Source organism: Arachis duranensis, chromosome 1 (assembly GCF_000817695.3).
Source record: "Arachis duranensis cultivar V14167 chromosome 1, aradu.V14167.gnm2.J7QH, whole genome shotgun sequence".
NCBI classification, from domain to species: domain Eukaryota; kingdom Viridiplantae; phylum Streptophyta; class Magnoliopsida; order Fabales; family Fabaceae; genus Arachis; species Arachis duranensis.
Genome location: NC_029772.3, coordinates 66,862,827 through 66,875,269, shown reverse-complemented (window position 1 = coordinate 66,875,269; position 12,443 = coordinate 66,862,827). Strand labels below are relative to the sequence as shown.

The 12,443-nt window shown below is 37.7% G+C and overlaps 1 protein-coding gene across 1 annotated transcript; it reads right to left on the bottom strand.

The window, feature by feature from the left end:
• Positions 1-585: 585 nt before the first annotated feature.
• Positions 586-1,047, bottom strand: LOC107494531 (uncharacterized). The gene has a single exon (XM_016115582.1). The coding sequence runs from the start codon at positions 1,045-1,047 to the stop codon at positions 586-588; it is 462 nt and encodes a 153-aa protein (XP_015971068.1).
• Positions 1,048-12,443: the final 11,396 nt, after the last annotated feature.

Below are 12,443 nucleotides of genomic sequence, written 5' to 3'. Positions count from 1 at the left end.
GGAATAACACAAGCTCTTGGTGTCTGCTTGTTTTTGCCTTGTCATCATCCTCTATATCATTTATATCTCCAAGTGGTTGATTGACTTCCTGCAACACATTTTCTTGGAAGTTGCTTGTTTCCCCAAGCACTTGAAAGATGGTTAGCATGCAGGAATGCTTGTGATTTCCTGAACTTAAGTTGGTGTGTGAACACCAAACTTAGTTCCTTGCCTAATGCAGTAGATTAAAAACATGCAGAGAACCTCATGTGCTTTTATTAAGAAAACAACTATGAACTATAAAAACAGACTATGAACTAGAAACTAAACACATGTCAAGTAGTTTCTCTGATTGTTTGGAGTTAGTGACTTGTCATTGAAGGGTTACAATGTGATTTTAAATGAAATCTTTAGTGGAACATCAAACCTAGAATTACGTATTCACCCTTAGATTGTTTTGGTGTGCAACACCAAACTTAGTTCCTCACAATACAGAGAAATCTACTTATATCTTTTATTGAAACAGCCAGGAAAAGAAACTACCTTAAGTTGGGTTGCCTCCCAACAAAGCGCTCTTTTAGCGTCGCTAGCTCGACGGTTGCTCCATTAGTTGAGCATGTACTTCATTTTGGGACCTTCTCCTATATTGCCCAGGTAGTGTTTGAGCCTTTGTCCGTTCACAGTGAATGTCCTCTTTGAGCTTTCCTCCATGATTTCTATGTGTCCATAAGGTGAGACCCTTGTGACAAGAAAGGGCCCTGACCATCTTGATTTGAGTTTTCCAGGGAAGAGTCTCAGTTTGGAGTTGTAGAGGAGTACTTGCTGTCCTTCTTCAAAACTTCTTGGTGCCAGATTGAGATCATGCTTTTTCTTTGCCCTCTCCTTATAGATTTTGGCATTTTCATTGGCTTGAGACCTGAACTCCTCCAGTTCTTGCAGTTGCAAGATCCTTTTCTCACCAGTGGCAGCACTATCAAGATTTAGTAATTTGAGAGCCCAGAAGGTTTTGTGTTCCAGTTCCAATGGTAGATGACAAGCCTTTTCATACACCAATTGATATGGGGACATCCCAATTGGTGTTTTGAAGGCTGTCTTATATGCCCAAAGAGCATCATCGAGCTTTTTTTACCAGTCCTTTCTTGATGCTCCCACAGTCTTTTCCAGGATCTTTTTGAGCTCTCTGTTGGAGATCTCTGTTTGCCCACTTGTTTGGGGGTGATAAGGTGTGACAACTTTATGCTTTACCCCATATCTTAGGAGAAGAGTCTCTAATGGTCTGTTGCAGAAATGGCTTCCTCCATCACTGATAAGAGCTTGTGGAACTCCAACCAGCTAAAGATATTCTTTCTGAGGAAGTTCTTGACCACTTTGTTATCATTTTTTGGGGTTGCAATGGCCTCTACCCACTTGGATACATAGTCCACTGCCACCAAAATATACTTGTTTAAATATGAGGATGGGAATGGTCTTATGAAATCAATCCCCCACACATCAAACAGTTCAAGTTCTAAGATGAAGTGTTGTGGCATTTCATTTCTTTTGGGCAAATTTCCAGCCATTTAGCATTCATTATAGCTCTTCACTAGTTCTTTCGCATCCTTGAAAATAGTGGGCTAAAAGAATCCACACTGCAACACTTTGGCTGCAGTTTTTTCTCCTCCAAAGTTGCCTCCATACCAAGAACCATGGCAATTCCATAGGACTTCTCGTCCTTCTACCTCTGAAAAACATCTTCTAAGTATTCTATTTGAACATTTCTTGAAGAGATATGGTTCATTCCCAGATGAAATATTTAGCATAATTAATGAGCTTCCTTCTTTGATGTTTGTAGATCTCTGGAGGCACTTCCCCAGTTGCTTTAAAATTAGCAATGTCTGCAAACCAAGGTGCCTTGTGAACCAACATTAGTTTCTCATCTGGAAAGAACTCATTCACACATGAATCATGTGTGCCACCTTTCTCACGAGGGATTCTAGATAGATAATCTGCTACCTTGTTCTCCAATCCTTTATTGTCTTTAATCTCAATATTGAATTCCTGCAACAACAAGATCCATCTTATCAATCTTGGATTTGATTCCTGCTTGACAAACAAATATTTAAGTGCTGTGTGATCATTAAAAACAATCAATTTGGAGCCAATGAGATATGATCTAAATTTATCAAATGCAAATACTATTGCAAACAACTCCTTTTCAGTGGTGGTGTAATTCTTTTGAGTGTCATTAATGACTTTGCTGGCATAGTATATAACATGCACCAAGTTATCTTTCCTCTATCTTAGCACTGCCCCAACTGTAAAGTCGGATGCGTCGCACATCAGCTCAAATGGCAAACTCCAATTAGGTGGAGTAATGATAGGGGCTGAGGAAAGTTTCTTTTTCAAGTTTTCAAATGCTAGCATGCAATTCTGATAAAAAACAAAGGGCGTATCAGACACAAGAAGATTACTTAATGGCTTGGCTATTTTTGAAAAATCTTTAATAAATCTTCTGTAAAAGCCGGCATGCCCTAAAAAGCTCATAATTGCATTGACATCACTGGGTGGAGGTAATTTCTCAATCAATTCCACCTTAGCTCTGTCCACCTCAATGCCTTGGTTAGAAACCTTATGACCTAGAACTATTCCTTCTGTTACCTGATGCCAAGGCATCTTGGCCCATTTCCCTAACCTTGTCTTTACTATTTTAGGGTAGTTTCATGCATTCTCTTAGTAAATAAGCACGTTTTGGGTAAAAATACACTTACATCTTGATTCAAGCAAACATTGTGAACTTTACATGATTTCATGAGAATTATGCATAAATTGATTGATAAAATGGATAATGCATGATCTCATGACTTGGAACAAAGCTTTGATGCTCCCTGTTTGTTTGATTTTAGGACAAAGGAAGCAAAGAAGAGCCATGTTAGTGGAAAAGTTATCACCAATAATGCCTTCGAAAGTCATCATAGCCCACGTTCGTTGCCACGTTAGTTACATTAACGTGGGAACTAACATGGAAGAAAAGGGAAGCTCCAACGTTAGTGGTAAAAATAAACACCACTAACATTCCAAAAGACCACATATAGCCACGTTAAGAGTCACGTTAATTCAATTAACATGAACTCTAACGTAGAATAAAGAAGAGATCGCCAATATTAGTGACACTCACCTTTGTCACTAATGCTGGATCACGCCAGGATTTCCTACGTTAGTGGTCACGTTAAGACCACTGATGAGTGGATAATTTAAACGCTATTTGGCATTGTTTTCATATAGTTTCTAGTATGATTTAGTTAGTTTTTAATATATTTTTATTAGTTTTTAAGCAAAATTCACATTTCTAGACTTTACTACGAGTTTGTGTGTTTTTCTGTGATTTCAAGTATTTTTTGGCTGAAATTGAGGGACTTGAGCAAAAATTTGATTCAGAGACTGACAAAGGACTGTTGATGTTGTTGGATTCTGACCTCCCTACACTCGAAATGAAATTTTTTAAGCTACAGAAGTCCAAATGGTGCGCTCACAATTGCGAGGGAAAGTAGACATCCAGGGCTTTCCAGCAATATATAATAGTCCATACTTTTCCGAGTTTAGACAATGCAAACTGGCGTTCAACGCCAGCTTTCTGCCTTATTCTGGCGTTAAACGCCAGAAACAAGTTGCAAGCTAGAGTCAAACGCCAGAAACAAGTTACAAATTGGCGTTTAACTCCAAGGAAGACCTCTACATGTGAAAGCTTCAATGCTCAGCCCAAGCATACACCAAGTGGGCCCGGAAGTAGATTTCTGCATTATTTACTTATTTCTGTAACCCTAGTAACTAGTCTGATATAAATAGGACCTTTTACTATTGTATTAAACATCTTTGATCAGTTTTATGCTATCTTAGACTTTTATGGGGGCTGGCCATTGGGCCATGCCTAGACCATTATCACTTATGTATTTTCAACGGTGGAGTTTCTACACACCATAGATTAAGGTGTGGAGCTCTGCTATTCCTCGAGTATTAATGCAAAGTACTACTGTTTTCTATAAAATTCATGCTTATTCTTATTCTAAGATATCCATTCGCACACAAGAACATGATGAATGTGATGATTATGTGACACTCATCACCATTCTCAGTTATAAACGCGTGATTGATAACCACTTCCGTTCTACATGAAGACAAGCTTGAATGTATATCTCTTGGGTTTCTAATCAATGATTCACATCGACTCCCCTCTGACAATGGGGCATCTGAATCTAAGATTAGAATCTTCATGGTATAGACTAGAATCCATTGGCAGCATTCTTGAGATCCGGAAAGTCTAAACCTTGTCTGTGGTATTCCGAGTAGGCTCTAGGAAGGGATGACTGTGACGAGCTTCAAACTCGCGACTGTAGGGCATGGTGACAGATGCAAAAGGATAGTAAATCCTATTCCTACACGATCAAGAACCAACAGTTGATTAGCCATACGATATCTGTGCATGGTATTTTTCATCCGAGGCGAGAAATCCGACAGTTGATTAGCCGTACAAAAACCATAGAGGACCATTTTCACTGAGAAGACGGAAAGTAGCCATTGACAATGGTGACACCCAACATACAGCTTGCCATAGAAAGGAGTATGAAGGATTGGATGAAGGCAATAGGAAAGCAGAGATTCAGAAGGAACAACGCATCTCCATAAGCTTATCTGAAATTTCCACCAATGAATTACATAAGTATCTCTATCTTTATTTTATGTTTATTTATCTTTTAAATTATTAAAACTCCATAACCATTTGAATTCGCCTGACTGATATTTACAAGGTGACCATAGCTTGCTTCAAGCCGTCAATCTCCGTGGGATTGACCCTTACTCACGTAAGGTTTATTACTTGGACAACCCAGTGCACTTGCTGGTTAGTTGTGCGAAGTTGTGAAAAAGAGTTGAGATCAAAATTGTGCGTACCAAGTTGTTGGCGCCATTGAGATCACAATTTCATGAACCAAGTTTATGGCGCCGTTGCCAGGGATTAGTCGAGTTTGGACAACTGACGGTTCATCCTGTTGCTCATATTAGGTAATTTTCTTCTTGTTTTTAACCATTATTTTATTTTCAAAAAGTTTTCAAAAATCTTTCAAATTTTTTCTTCTTTTTCATTTTTCTAAAAATAATTTTCAAAAAATCCAAAAAAATTTATAAAATCATAAAAACCAAAAAAAAAATTTATTTTGTGTTTCTTGTTTGAGTCTAGTGTCAATTGCATGTTTTTAATAATCATTGCATTTTTCAAAAATTCATGCATGTGTTCTTCATGATCTTCAAAGTTGTTCTTGATGATTTTCTTTGTTTGATCTTCATATTTTCTTGTTTTGTGTCTTTTGTTATTTTTCATATGCATTTTTGCATTCATAGTGTCTAAACATGAAAAATCTTTAAGTTTGGTGTCTTGCATGTTTTTCTTTTATTGAAAATTTTTCAAAAATAAGTTCTTGATGTTCATCATGATCTTCAAAGTGTTTTTGGTGTTCATCTTGACATTCATAGTGTTCTTGCATGCATTATTGGTTTTGATCCAAAATTTTCATATTTTGAGTCAATTTAGTTGTTTTTCTCTCTCCTCATTAAAAATTCAAAAATCAAAAAAAATATATTTCCCTTATTTCTCTCATAAATTTCAAAATCTTTGGGTTGGCTTAGTAAAAAATTTTTAAAAATAAGTTCTTTCTTGTTAGTCAAGTCAATATTTCAATTTCAAAAATCCTATCTTTTCAAAATCTTTTTCAAAAATCAAATCTTTTTCATTTTTCTTTTATATGTTCGAAAATTTTTTAAAATTGATTTTCAAAATATTTTTCTTAATTTTATAATTTTCGAAAACTTTACTAACAATTAATGTGATTGATTAAAAAATTTGAAGTTTGTTACTTTCTTGTTAAGAAAGGTTCAATCTTTAAATTCTAGAAACATATATTTTAGTTTCTTGTTAGTCAAGTAATCAATTTTAATTTTAAAAATCAAATCTTTCTAAATTTCTTTTTCAAATCTTTTCCAAAATAAATTTCAATCATATCTTTTTTAATCATATCTCTTTCAAATCATATCTTTTTCAAAATCAATTTGAAAAATCTTTTCTAACTTCTTATCTTTTCAAAATTGATTTTCAAATATTTTTCAACTAACTAATTAACTTTTTTGTTTGTTTTACTATTTCTTATCTTTTTCAAAACTACCTAACTACTTTTCTTTCTCTAATTTTCGAAAATCACCTTCTTCTTTTTCAAAATTCTTTTGACTTAACTAATTTTTTTAAATTTTAATTTTATTCTATTTCTTCTCTTAATTTTCAAATTCTAACTAAATTTTAAAATAAAAACAAAAATATTTTCCTTTTCTTCTTAATTATTTTTGAAAACTCCTCTCTCTCATCTCCTTCTATTTATGTATTTATCTACTAAAACTTCTCTTATACTTATAATTCAAACCCTCTTCTCTTCTTTCTCTGTGTTCAAATTTTCCTCTTCTATTCTTCTTCACTTCTACTCACATAAAGGAATCTCTATACTGTGACATAGAGGATTCCTCTTCTTTTCTGTTCTCTTCTTTTTCATATGAGCAGGAGCAAAGACAATGTCATTCTTGTTGAAGCAGATCCTGAACCTGAAAGGTCTCGGAAGAAGAAGCTAAGAGAAGCTAAAGCACAACAATCTAGAGAAAACCTTACAGAGAATCTCGAAAAAGAAGGAGACATGGCCGAACCTAACAACAATGCTAAGAAGATGCTAGGTGACTTTACTACACCAAATTCCAACTTACATGGAAGAAGCATCTCAATCCCTGCCATCGGAGCAAACAATTTTGAGCTAAAGCCTCAATGAGTTTCTCTGATGCAACAGAATTGCAAGTTTCATGGAATTCCATCAGAAGATCCTTTTCAGTTCTTAACTGAATTCTTGCATATCTGTGATACTGTTATGACCAATGGGGTTGAATATGGTTGGACTCTCAACCTAAAGATAGCCTGAACTCTTGGGATAAGCTGGTCACAACTTTCTTAGCCAAGTTCTTTCCTCCTCAAAAGTTGAGCAAGCTTAGAGTGGATGTTTAAACCTTCAGACAGAAAGAAGGTGAATCCCTCTATAAAGCTTGTGAAAGATACAAGCAACTGACCAAAAAGTGTCCTTCTAACATGCTCTCAGAATGTACCATCCTGGATATATTCTATGATGGTCTGTCTGAATTATCTAAGATGTCATTGGACCATTATGCAGCTGGATCTATTCACCTAAAGAAAACGCCTGCAGAAGCTCAGGATCTCATTGAAATGGTTGTAAATAATCAGTTCATGTACACTTCTGAAAGGAATCCTGTGAGTAATGGGACGGCTCAGAGGAAGGGAATTCTTGAAATTGATGCTCTGAATACCATATTGGCTCAGAACAAAATGTTGACTCAGCAAGTCAACATGATTTCTGAGAGTTTGAATGGATTGCAAAATGCATCCAACAGTACTAAAGAGGCATCTTTTGAAGAATAAGCCTATGATCTTGAGAACCTTGTAATGGCAGAGGTGAATTACATGGGTGAAGCCTATGGAAACACCTATAATCCCTCATGGAGAAATCATCCAAATTTCTCATGGAAGGATCGATAAAAGCCTCAACAAGGCTTTAATAATGGTGGAAGAAATAGGTTTAGCAATAGCAAGCCTTTTCCATCATTATCTCAGCAACAGACAAAGAATTTTGAGCAAAAACCATATAGCTTAGCAAATATAGTCTCTGATCTATCTAAGGCCACTCTAAGTTTTATGAATGAAACAAGGTCCTCCATTAGAAATTTGGAAGCACAAGTAAGCCAGCTGAGTAAAAGAGTCACTGAAACTCCTCATAGTACTCTCCCAAGCAATACAAAAGAGAATCCAAAAAGAGAGTGCAAGGCCATAACCTTGCTTGGTATGGCCAAACCTAGAGAGAAGGAGAATTACGTGCATCCTAATGAGGAAGACCTCATGGGATGTACTCTGGATAAAATGGAGTTCCCATTTGAGGAACCCAAGGAATCTGAGGCTCATCTAGAGACCATAGAGATTCCATTGAACCTACTTCTGCCATTCATGAGCTCTGATGAGTATTCCTCCTCTGAAGAGGATGAAGATATTACTGAAAAGCAAGTTGCCAAGTACCTTGGAGCGATCATGAAGCTGAATGCCAAGTTATTTGGTAATGAGACTTGGGTGGATGAACCCCCCTTGCTCACCAATGAACTGAATGACTTGGCTAGGCAGACATTACCTCAAAAGAAATAGGATCCTGGTAAATTCTTAATTCCCTATACCATAGGCACCATGACCTTTGAGAAGGCTCTGTGTGACCTCGGGTCAGGAATAAACTTAATGCCACTCTCTGTAATGGAGAAAATGGGAATCTTTGAGGTACAGGCAGCCAAATTCTCATTAGAGATGGCAGGCAAATCCATGAAAAAGGCTTATAGACAAGTAGAAGACGTGCTAGTAAAGGTCAAAGTCCTTTACATCCCTGCTGATTTCATAATCCTAGACACTAGGAAGGATGAGGATGAATCCATCATCCTTGGAAGACCCTTCCTAGCCACAACAAAAGCTGTGATTGACGTGGACAGAGGAGAGTTGATCCTTCAATTGAATGAGGACTACCTTGTGTTTAAAACTCAAGGATCTCCCTCTGTAACCATGGAAAGGAAGCAAGAAAAGCTTTTCTCAATGCAGAGTCAAACAAAGCCCCCACAGTCAAACTCTAAGTTTGGTGTTGGGAGGCCACAACCAAACTCTAAGTTTGGTGTTGAACCCCCATATTCAAACTCTAAGTTTGGTATTGGGAGGTCCCAACAATACTCTGAATATCTGTGAAGCTCCACGAGAGCTCACTGTCAAACTATTGACATTAAAGAAGCGCTTATTGGGAGGTAACCCACTTTTATTTATCTATGTTATTTCCTTTTTTTAGGTTGATGATCATGTGGAGTCACAAAAAACTACTGCAAAAATTAAAGAAAAATAAAAAATAGCATTAAAAAATAGCACACCCTAGAGGAGAAACTTACTGGCATTTAAACACTGGTAAAGGTAGCAGAATGGGTGTTTAACACTCAATCTGGCACCATTCTAGGCATTAAATGCTAGAAAGAAGAACCAGATTGGCGTTAAACGCTAGAAAGAAGCAACAATCTGGCGTTAAACGCCAGAAACAGGTTGCAGCTTGGCGTTTAACTCCAGGAAAGGAATAAAAGCTGGTGTTTAATGCCAGAAACAAACAGCAATCTGGCGTTAAACGCCAAGATTGCACTGTAAGGGCATTTACATGCCTAATAGGAGCATGGATGATAAATCCTTGTCCCCTCAAGATCTGTGGACCCCACAGGATCCCTACCTACCCCACCTCTCTCTCTCTCTCCCCTCACACATCTCTATAACACTCCACCCAAAATACCACTCACCAATCAAATCATATCCTCTTCCCTATATTCTCTTCACCAATCACCTCCAAACCTCTTTCCCAAAAACCTCACCTACCTCACTTTAAAAAATTCAAACACTTTTTCCTTTCAAACCCGACCCTAATGACTGTAACCCAACCCTCCCCTCACCCCTATATAAACCCCTCACTACTCCTTCATATTCACATAACACAAACACCTTTCCCCCCTCTGGGCCGAACCACCTATAACCCTCCATCTCCTCCATTTTCTTCTTCTTCCCCTTCTTTCTTTCTTATTTTGCTCGAGGACGACCAAACCTTTTAAGTTTGGTGTGGTAAAAGCATTGCTTTTTATTTTTCCATAACCATTTATGGCACCTAAGGCTGGAGAAACCTCTAGAAAGAGGAATGGGAATGCAAAAGCTTCCACCTCCGAGTCATGGGAGATGGAGAGATTCATCTCAAAGGTTCATCAAGACCACTTATATGAAGTTGTGGCCAAGAAGAAAGTGATCCCTAAGGTCCCTTTGATGCTCAAGAAAAATGAGTATCCGGAGATCCGACTTAAAATCTGAAGAAGAGGTTGGGAAGTTCTTACCAACCCCATTCAACAAGTCGGGATCTTAATGGTTCAAGAGTTCTATGCCAATACATGGATCACTAGGGACCATGATCAAAGTATGAACCCAAATCCAAAGAATTGGCTTACAATGGTTCGGGGGAAATACTTATATTTCAGTCCAAAAAATGTAAAGTTGGCGTTCCACTTGCCAATGATGCAAGAAAACGCACGCCCATACACTAGAAGGGTCAACTTTGATCAAAGGTTGGACCAAGTCCTCATGGACATATGTATGGAAGAAGCTCAATGGAAAAGAGACTCAAAAGGCAATCCGGTTCAATTGAGAAGACCGGACCTTAAGCCTGTTGCTAGAGGATGGTTGAGGTTCATCCAACACTCCATTATTCCTACTAGTAACTGGTGCACGAAGTTTGTAATCCGTACAACTAACCAGCAAGTGCACTGGGTCGTCCAAGTAATACCTTACGTGAGTAAGGGTCGATCCCACGGAGATTATTGGTTTGAAGCAAGCTATGTTTATTTTATTATTCTTAGTGAGGATGTCAATTAAAGTTATCGGTTGGAATTTTTAGAAAAATAAAAGAGCGAGAATTAATTACTTGTAATGCAGTAATGGGAATATGTTGGAGTTTTGGAGATGCTTTGTTCTCTGAATTTCTGCAATGTAATATTTAACTCAATTGTTTGTAAAGCCCATCTACGGCAAGCTGTATGTAGGGTATCACCATTGTTAGTGGCTACTTCCCATCCTCTCAGTGAAAACGTTCCAGATGCTCTGTCACAGCACGGCTAATCAGCTCTCGGTTCTCGATCATGTTGGAATAGGATCCATTGATCCTTTTGCGTTTGTCATTATGCCCAGCAATCGCGAGTTTGAAGCTCGTCACAGCCATTCAATCCTTGAATCCTGCTCGGAATACCACAGACAAGGTTTAGACTTTCCGGATCCTCAAGAATGGCGGCCATCAATTATAGCTTATACCACGAAGATTTTGATTAAGAAAGCTAAGAGATGCTCATTCATTCTAATACAGAACGGAGGTGATGAGTGTCACGGATCATCACCTCCTTCACAATTAAGTGCAAATGAACATCTTAGATAGGAACATATACACGTTTGAGTGAAATGGAAACAATTGCATTAATTCATCGAGACGCTGCAGAGCTCCTCACCCCCAACAATGGAGTTTAGAGACTCATGCCGTCAAAGTGTATAAAATTCAGATCTGAAAATGTCATCCCGTACAAGATAAGTCTCTAAAAGTTGTTTAAATAGTAAACTAGTAACCTAGGTGTACAGAATATGAGTGAACTAAGATAATTGGTGCAGAAATCCACTTCTGGGGCCCACTTGGTGTGCGTTGGGGCTGAGACTAAAGCTATCCACGAGCTGAGGCTTTTCTTGGAGTTAAACTCCAAGTTATAACGTGTTTTGGGCGTTCAACTCCGGATCATGACGTGTTTCTGGCGTTTAACTCCAGACAGCAGCATGTACTTGGCGTTCAACGCCAAGTTACGTCGTCTATCTTCGTGAAAAGTATGGACTATTATATATTGCTGGAAAGCCCTGGATGTCTAATTTCCAACGCCGTTGAGAGCGCGCCAATTGGACTCCTGTAGCTCGAAAAAATCCATTCCGAGTGCAGGGAGGTCAGGATCCAACAACATCAGCAGTCCTTTTTCAGCCTAACTCAGATTTTTGCTCAGCTCCCTCAATTTCAGCCAGAAATTACCTGAAATCACAGAAAAATACACAAACTCATAGTAAAGTCCAGAAATGTGATTTTTGCCTAAAAACTAATGATATTCTACTAAAAACTAATTAAAGCATACTAAAATCTACGTGAAATTACCCCCAAAAAGCGTATAAAATATCCGCTCATCACAACACCAAAACGTTTCTTACTGGCTTTTTGATGCCAGTAAGCTTTCCAAAATTCCCTGTAACTCTATGAATTCAATCAATTGCTATTTCACCTTTTGAAGATACTCTGGCATATACCTGAAAAACTTAATCAATTAGAAAAAACAAATAAAATTAAATTTTGTGAATGGCTGGGTTGCCTCCCAGCAAGCGCTTCTTTAATGTCATTAGCTGGACTATTACTGAGCTTTTAATCAAGTCTCAGTTTTGAGCATTCTTGCTCAAAATTGCCTTCAAGATAATGTTGAACTCTTTGTCCATTAACAATGAACTTTTTGTTAGATTCATTATCCTGAAGCTCTACGTATCCATATGGTGATACACTTGTAATTACATATGGACCTCTCCACCGGGATTTTAATTTCCCAGGGAATAATTTGAGCCTAGAATTAAATAGCAGAACTTTATGCCCTGACTCAAAGACTCTGGATGACAATTTCTTATCATGCCATCTTTTTGCTTTCTCTTTGTATATTTTTGCATTCTCGAAAGCATTGAGTCTAAATTCCTCTAGCTCATTTAGCTGGAGTAAACGTTTTTCTCCAGT